The sequence below is a fragment of the Podarcis muralis genome, chromosome 15 (genome assembly GCF_964188315.1).
Source record: "Podarcis muralis chromosome 15, rPodMur119.hap1.1, whole genome shotgun sequence".
Classification (NCBI taxonomy): domain Eukaryota; kingdom Metazoa; phylum Chordata; class Lepidosauria; order Squamata; family Lacertidae; genus Podarcis; species Podarcis muralis.
Genome location: NC_135669.1, coordinates 20,171,239 through 20,183,592, shown reverse-complemented (window position 1 = coordinate 20,183,592; position 12,354 = coordinate 20,171,239). Strand labels below are relative to the sequence as shown.

The 12,354-nt window shown below is 44.4% G+C and overlaps 2 protein-coding genes across 3 annotated transcripts; one reads left to right on the top strand and one right to left on the bottom strand.

Annotated features, from left to right (window-relative positions):
• Positions 1-782: 782 nt before the first annotated feature.
• Positions 783-4,846, bottom strand: PIH1D2 (PIH1 domain containing 2). 2 transcript variants are annotated; one of them, XM_028707869.2, is made up of 6 exons: positions 4,716-4,846; positions 3,300-3,506; positions 2,797-2,920; positions 2,224-2,469; positions 1,471-1,730; positions 783-1,340 (listed from the first exon to the last, which is right to left on the bottom strand). In XM_028707869.2, the coding sequence occupies exons 2-6, from the start codon at positions 3,480-3,482 to the stop codon at positions 1,197-1,199; spliced, it is 957 nt and encodes a 318-aa protein (XP_028563702.2). In that variant the 5' UTR covers positions 3,483-3,506; positions 4,716-4,846; the 3' UTR covers positions 783-1,196. The 2 variants fall into 2 exon arrangements, with proteins under 2 accessions (XP_028563702.2, XP_028563700.2); XM_028707867.2 differs by lacking the exon at positions 4,716-4,846 and adding an exon at positions 4,345-4,704.
• A 140-nt stretch (positions 4,847-4,986) lies between these two features.
• NKAPD1 (NKAP domain containing 1) lies at positions 4,987-11,576 on the top strand. Its single transcript, XM_028707870.2, has 6 exons — positions 4,987-5,200; positions 6,402-6,478; positions 7,030-7,130; positions 9,112-9,270; positions 9,702-9,755; positions 10,628-11,576. The coding sequence occupies exons 2-6, from the start codon at positions 6,410-6,412 to the stop codon at positions 11,142-11,144; spliced, it is 900 nt and encodes a 299-aa protein (XP_028563703.2). The 5' UTR covers positions 4,987-5,200; positions 6,402-6,409; the 3' UTR covers positions 11,145-11,576.
• Positions 11,577-12,354: the final 778 nt, after the last annotated feature.

The following is a 12,354-nucleotide window of genomic DNA, read 5'->3' as shown; positions in this document are numbered from 1 at the left end:
GGTATTATGGTATGTGTGGAACTGACCCTACTGGTAAGGAGGATTGCTGAGCTTGCCTCACTATTTGAATCAGTGAAACATGAATCTTAACTTGTGCCACTCAGGGGCTGGGAGTCACAAGAGATTTGTCACTTGAAGTATGGATAGCTTGTGCTACTAACTCCGTAGCTGCTCTGAATGTTCTTCAGTTATTTTTAGAATCTAACTGAACTAAAGCCTTGAAACTTTTGTGTTTGTTTCATTGTAATAACCCAAAACTTGACTTTTTTATTTTACTGTTTTTATTTTATTTTACTATTTTATAAGTAGGGAATGGCTAGCTTCTATTTTTCTTCTTCTTTGATGCTATGGTATGAGGTTGACAAGCTCAGTCTGTAGAGCATAAGACTTTTAATTCCAGGGTTGTGGGTTTGAGTCCCATGCTGGGTGAAAGATTCCTGCATTGCAGGGAATTGGAATAAATGACCCTTGTGGCCCCTTCCAATTCTACAATTCCACAATTCTAGTATATTTGCTGCTGCTGTAGCTGAGAAACAGTATGGACAGCCTTTGGGCCAGGAATTTCTGCTTCAGTTACAAAGAGTAATCTAACCTTTTAGATTCAAGAAAGCCACAACTGGTAAGCTAAGTCCTGTTTGTCCTGTGTTCAAAATGTATCTCCCATCAACCACATTGTCTTTAAATAGTGCCATGGAAAAACTTGTAGTGTATTTAAGTTTACACCCTTGAGCTGAGTTCTTGTGAATAGGTGTTGGGACACAGTTCAAACCCAGACACCACTGTAAGTGGTTGAATGTGTTATCTTTTATTGATTGTTAATTGAGGGATCAATGAAAATGTAAAATTTACAAGTGCTTTTATAAGATTTTCATGTAGTTGTTGAGCCGTTACAGTTTGCACAATACAGTAGAAACTCCATGACTGATAAGAAAAACATTTAAAGTAAGCATTGGAACATTCTCCATTAGAGTTGAGTTTCAGTTCTGTACTTAGAAACATATCTTATCTCCAGTTAGTATTACTCAGCTCTGCATCTGTCCAAAGGGCAGCTGGGATGCCTGCTCTAATGATCCAATGTGTGAAATACAGGCAAGCAGCCAGCAGACTTTAATATTAACCTATGCAAAGTGTTTGGAAGTGCTGAGTGGGCAGTACCCAAACCCCCAAGCCCACATGCCGTATCACATTTGCTAACATCACTTCTTTTCAGACACCGGCATTGTGATAAGTAAGATTCTCTTCTGGCTGTGAAATGCTGCTGTTGTTGCTTCTTCATTCACAGACTGTGGAAGATCCAAGTGTAATTTATACTTTGCAGGGCATTCAATCAATACATCATCCTAAAATCGAAAAAGAAGTTTATTTGTAAATGAAGTACATACATGTGATTGCTACAGGTGAGCCATGCCAGATGGACATAGGGCTGTCCGAAGGGCAGCCAGAGTTGAGTGTCATTCATGACAAACTTACCTCAGAAACGCTTAGGTCACACTCAGAGACACAGTGTACCTCTGGCAATTCAACTTTCAGTTCAATCTTCAGAGGCTTCTCATTCATATCCTTTATGATGGTGACTTCATAGGCTGGGGTGCACAATTCCTCTGGCTGCTCTGTAGTGGAAATCTCTTCAATGAGGCATGTTTTAGAGGGCACCGTGTTCTCCATTAGCAAAGTAAGGTCACTGCTATCTTCCTTTGTTATGATGTTTCTCAGTTGGTCAAGTGTCACTTCTTTCCAAGGTGATTTTTAGACATGGGAATTTAAAAAATACTTTAATGGATCACATAGCTATAGAAGTATCAGTTATATGTTCTACAGTGAGGGGGGGGAAAGTATTTGATCCCCTGCTAAATTTGCCCGTTTGCCCTCTGACAAAGAAATGACCAGTACATAATTTTAATGGTAGGTTTATTGTAGCTGTGAGAGACAGAATAACAACAGGAAAACTCCCAGAAACCCAGAAGACAAACGTCAGAGACTGATGTGCGTTATACTGAGTGAAATAAGTATTTGATCTCTCCTTTTTACAATTGATAAAATAATTCAGGTCCTACTGTTCATCTTAAATTCATAAAACAATATACTGAGGCATGCTGAAACCAAGCACGCTTCTGCAAGCGCCTCTTAATGTGGGTTATAACTTGCCTCCTAAAGAGTGGTGTGAGAAGTTTCATCATACCCCATCATGTTTCACTCCTGGTAATGACTTGGGAGGGTACTTACCTTTCTGCAAGGTCTTCTGGGACAAAGCCACTGGTGCTTGCTCTCTCCTTAAGCTCTGTCTCATCCTTGCCAGGCTTCCCTTCAGTTTAAATTTTGTTATAGTATAGGAGTTTGACAGAATGATGTTATATTGCTCCTCAATATACTTAAGTGATAGACGTATCAATTGGTCCTTCATTTTTGGGTCATCCTTTCCCTTCTCGATAACAGATGGGTTGTATGCAATATCAAGGACAGTATAAAACTCTAGAAGAAAAAAAGTCTAATTATTGTTTTATCATATACATTATATTGTAGAAGACAATGGGGGTATATACATGGTTATAAAATTGTGGGGTTTTAAAAAAAAACAGTTGTCAAATTGTGAGATTACACTTAATTTTGCTCTTTTGGCTGTTACTTTCCTACTCTTTCAGCTAAGGCTTATTGGTTTATAATGTACATTCCTGTCATCTTCACCCCACCCATTTGGAGAGAGAAAATGGGCTGGGATATAAGGGGCTAAAATAGACCTATAGAAATGAGCACTGTTCTACACAGCAAGCTAAACCTTCTGCAAGGAGCAAAGCTGACCTGATTTCTCAGATATCTCCTCCATTTTGCCAGCCCTCAATGGCACTGGGTCAGATGGCGATTGGGGTGCTGGAACCTGATTCCACCTGCAGAGGTTAACGAACAATGATTTTTCAGTAGGATCCTGGAAAAAGAATACAAAACCAGTTAATTAATAAAGGAGGATGGTTTATTACTACATCATGCAGGCATGAACTAGAATAGGAACATGGTCAAACTCTGGTTTGCGTTCTCTGGTATTTCTGGTCTTGGATACGGTCCAGCGTTTTTGGATTAACTGAAAAGATAATTGCACCTGTTACCTTCCATCCATCTTGTTTTCTATTCTAAATAAATAAGAAATAAATAGTTAGGGAGAAGCAATAGAATAAATATAGAATGCAAATCAAGTGCACACATGCCTATTGTATCTGCCTGGCTAGTTGAGTAAAGGTTTGGTGAAAATGGAGGCACATTTTGATGTCTGAGCTTCCTTCTTGCTGTGCAGGTGTCTTGCAACATACCAAGATGCAGGTCTTCAGGCACATGTATGGTTCTGCAGGAGCATAATGTTGCTTTGCGTCTTTGAGTTGCTGCTGCATGAACTGGTGGTAACCTTCAGGATTGCTCTCAGCCATGTCATCAAGCATCGTCCAGAGTTGGTTCGCTTTTGCCAGCATATCCTCAGAGTTACAAAGAGCCTCCATGATTGTCTCTTCAACAGTGGGCGGCTGCAGCAACACAAGAAGAGAGTCGGAGAAGACTGTGGTGCTTCCAGGGCCTTATTGTGCTCTTTTCTCTGGCAGCAAAATCTATACGGGGAGAAATTATTCACTGTGGCTGTCCTTGGAGAGTTCCTAAAAACCCCTCTTTCAACACTAGCCTCCATTCCTTCTCTAAAGAATTGGGAAAATCAATGAGCTAGTCCTACAGGACTTGCCTTGCTGGCTTGTGTGGTGGCAGGATCTCTTACTCCAACACAGGGCTCTCCAGAGATTTGGGGCTACAGGAAGGCTGGGGCAGATGGGATTTGTAATCCAAGGCATCGGGAAAACACTAACTTGGGGAAAGCTACTTTAAAAGAGTTGCTTGGCAGGCATGAATGCAACAGGTGCAGTTTTTCCAAACCAATGTGATTAACAAAGCTGTGCCGGTTTAAAGACGATGTGACAAAGTAGCTAAAAAGGGAAGTTCCAAGTTTAGATATTCTATGCTACGCGCTTCCTAAGACTGCAATCCTATCTGAACATGCCTTGGAATCAAATCCCATCAAACACAGTAGAACAACATCTGAGTAAACATTCATGGGATTGTTCTGTAAATGGCTTTAAGCAAACCTGTTCTCTCTCTGCACCCCCTGTCATAAGGGGTAATTATACTGGCCTACTTCGTAGGGCTGTTTGTTTTATTTTATACATTTATACCTTTGCAGGGCAAGTTCCAAAATGTAAAGTAATAAAAACTCAGTAGTAAAATCTGCAAAGCTAAAAACTGCACCCAAAACCATTTCATTAAATGTAAGAGTGACTGAGATAGCGCCCATGAGGCCTCAATCCAGTATACACCTGCCAAATTCAATCTGACTTGCTTCTGAATAGACATGCCCAGGATTGAAACTTCGAAAAGCAGTATAAAAAGGCTAAGACTTCCACTTATCCTGAGGAATAAATATTACAGAACACAACGGAACGTTTTCCTGAGCAGACATGCAAATGATTGCTCTCATAAGGCTGCAATCCTATATCCAACGACCTGAGAATTCAATTTAAATCGGGCACTGACTTCACAGTAGAACCTACACAGGATTGGGCTATAAATATTGTTGGGTGCCTGTTTCAGGTGCCAAACACGCACTTGTTTCCCCGCTACCCAGGAGAAAAACGAGCGAGCGGCCCTGATTCGTGGCCGTGACTACTCAAGAGTAAATCCAGCTGACTTACTTGCAAGCCGAAGAATCTTACACGTGTAAAAAAAGGGATGCCAAAGAAATATCAACAACTACAAGAAAGCTAATAATGTACAAATCATTTTTGGTGCTACGTTTTTTTGCGCTGAGACTCCCTTGCGGAGGCCACGAGCAACCTACCCAGCCGGTGCCCGCGCGCGCCCCCGCGAAGACCCAAGCCGTCTCCCTAGCAACCGCCGGAAGGAGAAAGTGGCCTCCGCCGGAAGCGGAAGCGAGGCGTTCTCTCTCTCTTTTCCCCCGGCTTTCCTCGCCCCACGCCTTCCGGGTTCCGAGGCCTGACGAATCATCAGCTCGGGAGTCTGCCGCTTGCGTGGTCGAGGTCCCCGGAAGGAGCGGGGAAAAAAAAAAGGAATAAATAAGAGGTTTCCTTAGGAGGGAAAACTCGGGACACGGGTGGTGAAGGAACGTGTGAATGGGTGCTCGGCTGTGACTCGTGGACTGGCAAGGCTCGCTAACTAGGTGAGGGGGATGCTCGCTCTATTCTATTCCTATCCAGGTCTCTCGGGGCGGGCGGGGGGGACATTCGTGGCTCCCTCCATCCCTCCGCTCATCCTATTTTGTCCCCACAACAACCCCGTGAGGTAGGCCAGGTTCGGACACGATGCCTGGCCCAGTATGAGCTTCGTGCTGCCTGAGCGGGAATTTGAACCCGGGCCTGTTGAATGACGCCTGGGCTGGGCGGCGCGCCGTGCCCGCCTTGCAAGCGTCCATTAGCAAAGCTGGGGAAGCAGCGTCGACTTGGAAGAAAATCGCAGCAGCTGCGCCCTGCACGACCTCAGGATCAGATCCTTCTTTGGGCTAGTTAGTTGATCTGTATTAATCACTAATCTGAAATAATGATGACCCATTCCTTTTGTAGTTGCAAATCATGGGTGAAAAATCTCTGCAGCTGTTAAGAAACTTGGGTGCTGTTTTTGGCATGGGTTGGGGAACTGGCGGGGCCTCCAAAACTTTTTAATATTCATAAGAACATAAGGGGATCCTGTTCTCATAGTGACCAACCCAATGGGCCTTGGGAAGCCCGAAAGCAGTATATAGCCGTAAAAGCTCTTGTCTCACTTGTGAATCCTAGCAGCTGCTATTCAGATACACTATATATTCATCATGACTGGTAGGCATTATTTGTATTTTGATGCTTCATAAATTTGTCTGATTCCTCTTTATCCAAGTTGATGGCCATTGTGTCTCTCGACACAGTAAATTCCCTGGTTTAATTATGTGCTGTGTATAAAACTATTCTGTCCTGAATAGTCTTATTATTCAGCTTGGGTAGTGGTCAAGGATAATGGGAGCTGTTCTGCATTTCTGATTTATGGGTATGACTCTAGAATTGGGTAAATGATTTGCATCAAGTTATCTGGAATACCCAGGAGCATTTCAGAGGACAGAAGTGCTCCCAAAGCATGTGAGGAGCCATGCAATGGATTGAAAGAACCTTCTGGGGGCCTCTGACCTGGTTCATGACTGGGATGAGGCCCCCACAAGGTTCTGCATAAGGGGGAAAAACCTCCCTGCAATCACTCTTAACTGCATCAGCAGTTACCATGTCTGTGATGAGGTTCTGTTATAAACAGCCATTGAGGAGGTTTTCTGAGTTCTGAGAAGGTGTATTATATGTCATTCATTGCTTATACTGTGTTTTGTTTATTGTCTGCTTTAGGTTAAAGGATGTCCCGTGTCCCCTTGGGGAAAGTCCTCCTGCGAAATGTCATCCGTCATACTGATGCACATAACAAGGTATTGAGAAGTGTGTTTTGTAGCCCAAAACATCTCTTGGGATGTAGGATATAGCCTAGCTCCATCTTTGAGGGTGGAGGGAGTGCTGGTGTCAGATTCCCCCTCCATTTCACTGCAGCAGCTTCTGTGGCCCTGGTCCAACTGATGTCAGAGCTCCAACTCTCAGTAGGATCCATGGCCTTCAGAAAGGATATGTAGGCTTCGCAGTCCCTGAAGTGCCACTAAAAACAGCAATTAAACTATGCTAGCCCTAGAAACTGCGCTAGTCCTGTGAACCACCGTAAGACCTGTGGGTAGAGGGCAGTATACAAATTTAAATAACAACAGACACAGCTCAATCTCATTTTTACCTCTGGGTGTTTCTGGGGGGAGAGGGGGCAGAAAAAGCTGTCAATGGGGGTCAAGACTTCTCCTCTGACCTGACAATAAGAGCCTAGTTGGGGGAGTGCATTGCTGGTAGTTCCTCCTCCTACCAATGGGGTCATTCCTGTAGAAATGCAGCAATTTGGTGAGTACTTCCTTAAATTGATATATTTCTTTATGTACCTCAGATTCAAGAAGAGTCGGAAATGTGGAAAATTCGGGAAATGGAAAAGCAGAACAAAGACATTCAGTGGGGCAAGGAAAAGAGACTGCTTCCTGATTGTTCCAGGTGGGACTTAAATGTGTCAACAAGTGACGTTTCTGCTTTGCAGTGTTGCAGCAATCCTCCAGCACCACCAACTACTTTGTGGCTCCTTACCCTGATCAGAAGTCTGTGCTTGTTTCAGTCAAGGTTTGGGAGTCAGAAGAAGCTTATCTGCACCCTCCCCTTCCTGTCCCCCACCAACTGATGATATGGCAGGAAGGGAAAGGTCTGGCAGCCTGACCCCAGCAGACGCATAGAGAAGGGAGGGACGGGGCTTCTCTTAAAACCAGAGCTTATAAAGCAGGAATGGGGTATTTCTGGCCCTTTTCAGATTGCTGTTGGATTACCATTTCTGTTATCCCTGTCCATTGGCCTGGCTGCCTGGGACTGGTGGGAGATGGACTCTAACAACACCTGGAGAGCCACAGGTTCCCCATCTGTGATTGAAGGAGTTAGTGCCAAGGAAGGACAGCAGAGAAGTTCTATCTTAGCATAAATTGGCCACTTTTAGAATCATAGTATTGTAGAGTTGGAAGGGAATCTGAGGATCATCTAATTCAACCCCCTGGAATGAAGAGCAGCTGTTTCATACGTGGATTGAACCTGCAACCTTGGCGTTATCAGCACCACACTCTAACCAACTGAGCTATCTTGCCAAAGAATATCCTTTATGAACTTCATATCAGGGAGAAAGTGTACAATCTTTCTGTCAAGAATTCTACTCATATCGATCCAGAGCAGATTCTAACGTATAGTTAGCAGAGTAAAAACTTAAAATATGTTGCAGGATTCCCCCCTCCCCCCCCCCAAAAAAATAGACCAGAAGCAATTACCGTATTTTTCGCTCTATAAGACACACTTTTCCCCTCCTAAAAAGTAAGGGGAAATGGGTGTGCGTCTTATGGAATGAATGCAGGCTGCGTTGCTTTCCCCGAAGCCAGGAGAGCAAGAGGGATTGGTGCTTTCCTGGCTTCGCTTCGCTGGAGAGGCGCTGCACAGCTTTCCCTCTGCACAGTGCCCCTTCAGCGAAGCAGGAGGAGAAATGGGAGAGTTGCTGAGCAGAGAGGGAGAGAATGTTTTTTTTCTTGTTCTCCTCCTCTAAAACTAGGTGCGTCTTATGGTCGGGTGCGTCTTATAGAGCAAAAAATACGATGATATTTCATCCAGCAGAGCTTTACTGCTACTGAAAGCAAATGATCATAATGTTCAAAAATCCAATACATTCAGGATTGGCACTGTCCATAAGAAATTGAGTTGCAACAGACTTAACTTAAACTTACAATAACATAATAAGACGAAAACCTTAACACTAAGCATACTATATACAGAACACCACACCAGAAGGAAAGAGAGATAGAAAGTGAAGCCCAGGCTCCTTATTATTATAGTCAGCATGACCTTTACATAAAGAGATAATAGAACCAGTTTAAGCCAGCTTCTCAGCTCTGAAGGAATAATTCAAACATTATGAACCTTCTGTTTGTTTCTAGGCGGAATAGAAATTTATTTGCCAGCTAGAACTTCTATTAGAATAGGAAAGATCTCTACACGTCAGGTCAATACTTTCTGTACCAAGAAATGCAAACTGACACTTTCTTTACTACAGCACTGTCTCCGGGAAACTTAGCACTAGTGGGACATTTCTCTCAATGCACCCTGACAAACCCAAACCCAGCTAAGTGTTTATAGGGCAACCAGGCTAAGAAACTGAGGGGCGTACCGTAGAATACATGACTTGCATGCAGGTTGTCTCTGGTTCAATCCCTGGCATCACCAGGTAGTGCTGGAAAAAAGTCCCCTGCCTGAAACCCTGGAGAACTGCTCCCAGTCAAAGTAGACAATACTGAATTAGATGGACCAATGGGGTGAACTTGGTATCAGGCAGCTTCCCATATTGTTTGGGGAGCTCGTTCTGAACTTCTGAAGGACCTTCTTTTTAGCCTCTTTTCATGGCTTGCCTTTTTACCTTTCAAAATGTACAAAGCCTGCTGTCTTTCGTCTGCAGCAGCCGGATGCGTAGCGATGGGTTTGATGAAGAGACCCAGCAGGCCAATTGGAAGGCGAGGAACTTGGCTCCTGTGTCAGTAGAGATGGAAGACGACCTCCGGCATGCCCGCTACTGGAACAAGAAGCTCTACGAATGTGAAGCAAACATGCCAGACAGGTCTGAATGTTTACCGATGTCGTTGATAAGAAGTCCATTCGTGCATGTGGTGCTTTCCCAAGAAAAAAATGAGTTCAGGTGACAGACCTCTGCCCCCAAGGTATTTTGCTTTCTAGATTTTGTTTGGCAGGGGTGAGGCAAGGTTATGAGAGAGGACATATTTTAGACCTCCTGCCAATTGGGGGAATCCTAAAGTTGGAGGAATATCTTACAGTGACAATTTCTCTTTTGAATCTGCAAAGCACATTGTAGATTGAGGCACTGCAGCACTAAAGGGTACAATTCCCTCCATCCCATGGCCTGCAGCCGGAAGTGGTGCAGTCCAACAAAGGTTGCATCATGTGATTTTTGCTGCCTGTGTCACTTTGCTTTGTGGTTGCATAGCTTGTATGTTTGTGAACCTCTTAAGACAGCATGGTGTTCTTTTGCAGGTGGGGCCACAGTGGCTACAAAGAGCTGTATCCAGAAGAATTCGATACAGACAGGTAAAGCCAATAAGGTTGCTTGTAAAAAGGGTGGTGGTGGGGAAGTATGTTTGACCTTTTTAGACCTTCACACTAATCTCTGGCTCAAAGTTGCCTGTACAAACCTCAAATGCACATTCTCCTTCCTTCCCTCCCTCTAGCACAGGTGTGAGGATTTCAGAAACCTCTGCTTCTAAACTAAGCTGAACTCCCATTACATCCTAACTTCAGAAAACTCTGGTTAAACTCTGGTTTGTTCACACAAGCCAGGATGAAACTGTAGTATGTGTTTGGGGCTGGTTCTCCCAAGTTTGGATATAACAAGGAACTCTGGTTAGTTTAAACCGTTGATGGTGGGGAACCTATGTTGTTTGACTCCAATTTCCATAATCCCTGACAAATCAGCTCTGCAGGCTGGGGCTGATGGGAGCTGGAGTCTTCTTCTCACTTTAAAAGCAGATGCTGATTGACTTACGGCTATTCTAGAGAAGGAGACATGGTGTGCGCATGAGCCTTGTGGACATGTTTTAATTTTTGTATAACTTTTCATTTTAAATAAAATGCAAAAACTAAACTGTGTCCAAACTGAGATGGTTCCTTATTTCCATTACAAAACAAGTAAGGTGTGTATTTTCAGTGTTATACCTCTTATTCCAGGTGAAATTTAGTTCCTGCAGAAATCTGTCTTAAACACATGGACTTCTGTATCCCAGACTGTGTTCTATGCATGGGTAACCATACCCCCCAGTTAGCACACAGCCCTTGTGGAGGGTTGACCAAGGATGAAAAAGCATCCCTAGAGCAAAAAAGATTAAGCCACCTCCACTTTAGAACATTGTTGATTATTCTTCAATATCATGCCTTAAACTTTTGTCCTCTTGGCTGTGTTGCAGTGACCGAGAGCGAGATGAACAAAACTCTGTGAACGGAAAAAGGAAGTCTCAGCCCGGCACACAGTCTTCCCTTGAGTTGCCCAAAAGGAAAAAAGCCAAAAAGTCGCACAAGAAGAAGCGGAAAAAGAAATCTCATAAGAAGCGGAAGAAGAAGAAACAGGAGCAGCCAAGTGCCACGGCAGATTCTTCCCAGGAGTCTGACTCGTCGGAGAGAGGCGCTGGCAAGAGAAAGCGGAAGCGTCACAAAAAGGCCAAGAAGAGCTCTGCAAAGGCAGCCCCCTCTTCTTCCTCAGGGCAAGACAGTGACTCCAGCAAGGCCAGCAGCTGCCCCTCCAGCAGTTCTGAGGACAGTGAGCCAGATAAAAAGCAGGAGAAGCAGCCAAAGAAAAAGAGACGGAAACGCCACGTGTCTCTCTCAGAACGGTGTGCTGAAAGGGTGCAGGAGAAGCGCAGTAAGAGGAAGAACTGGAAAGTGGCTGCTGATGAGAATTCAGAGGACAGTTCTGATGAGGACTAGGGGAAAGGGACCAACACAGTCGGTGCTTTTCGCGGGGCAGGGCAGGGGCACTGATATTCTGGGAGATTGGTCTCCCAAGTGCTGTCCCCTTGGAACAAAAGTAGTCTGGCAACAGCTCTATGATCCAGATGCCGCAAACCTCAGTTACCTGCAGGGGGCTTCTTTCAGTTTCATGTAGGTCAGAAACTGGTCAGGAAATGAGAAGCTCCCAGCCCAAGGCTCCTTTGTCCAGCCCAGGTTCAAACTTGAGTTTGTGACAATACGGAAACTTAACTCACAGAAGAGGTACTATTGGAGTCTGCATAGAACGGAACTGACCTTGGGTCCCCTTTGCCTTTTTTGAAAAACTAAAAACTATTTTTGATGGCCAATACCTAACATTTAATTGCAATAAACAATGAAGGAGATCAGAAGCTCCTCAGGTTGCCAGCCTGTGTTTCGCATGTACCCATCTTATTTGCAAGGTTGATCGGGTGGTGGCATACAAGATGTGTCATCAGGTCCGAAGGCTAAGTGGAGAACAGCACAGGGCATGTGGCCGCCCTAGGTTCAAATAGGATCTACTGGGGGTCAGAGACAACTATCCAAACACAAGCCACAGTGAGATTTAAAGTAAGCCGCCTCTGCTAGCTGTTTTTTGGTCAAATGGAGGTTATAAGCATCCCACCCCCTGGAAGAGTATGCTTAATGCCACATCCTATTCCTTCTTGTAAACTGGTTGTCAGCTTTGCTGGTGTGTGTCCAAGCTTTGGTTTTGCCAGCTCTTGCTGGAAAAAAATATATCTCGCTACCAGTCAGGGAATGACAGAGCAGATGGAGAGAGAGTTGCTGTTCTTACTTAACAAGAGAAGTGGTTTCTCAGGTTGATGGGAGACCAGCAGCATCTGAAGGGTCAGAGATGTCCCATCCCTGCTGTAACTAGTCAGATGTGGCTTGACTTTCATGTAACTCCCTCCTCCAGATCCACATGCCTTCTATGATTGATAGGAGCCAGCAGAAGAGTTTCAGTAGTTTGCTGGAAGGCTGGCTTAGCTCATTCCACAGCTTGGAGGCTGCAAAGATGCACACTGAAGAAAGAACTTGGTAGTAGTTACCTCTGCCCTGCATCTTATGCTGTCAAGAGGTAGTCTCTACACCATAAACCAAACATTGATTCCCTCTTACCCAGACCCTGTAAGGAGGACTGGGGCTATACATTAGTGGCTTCTTT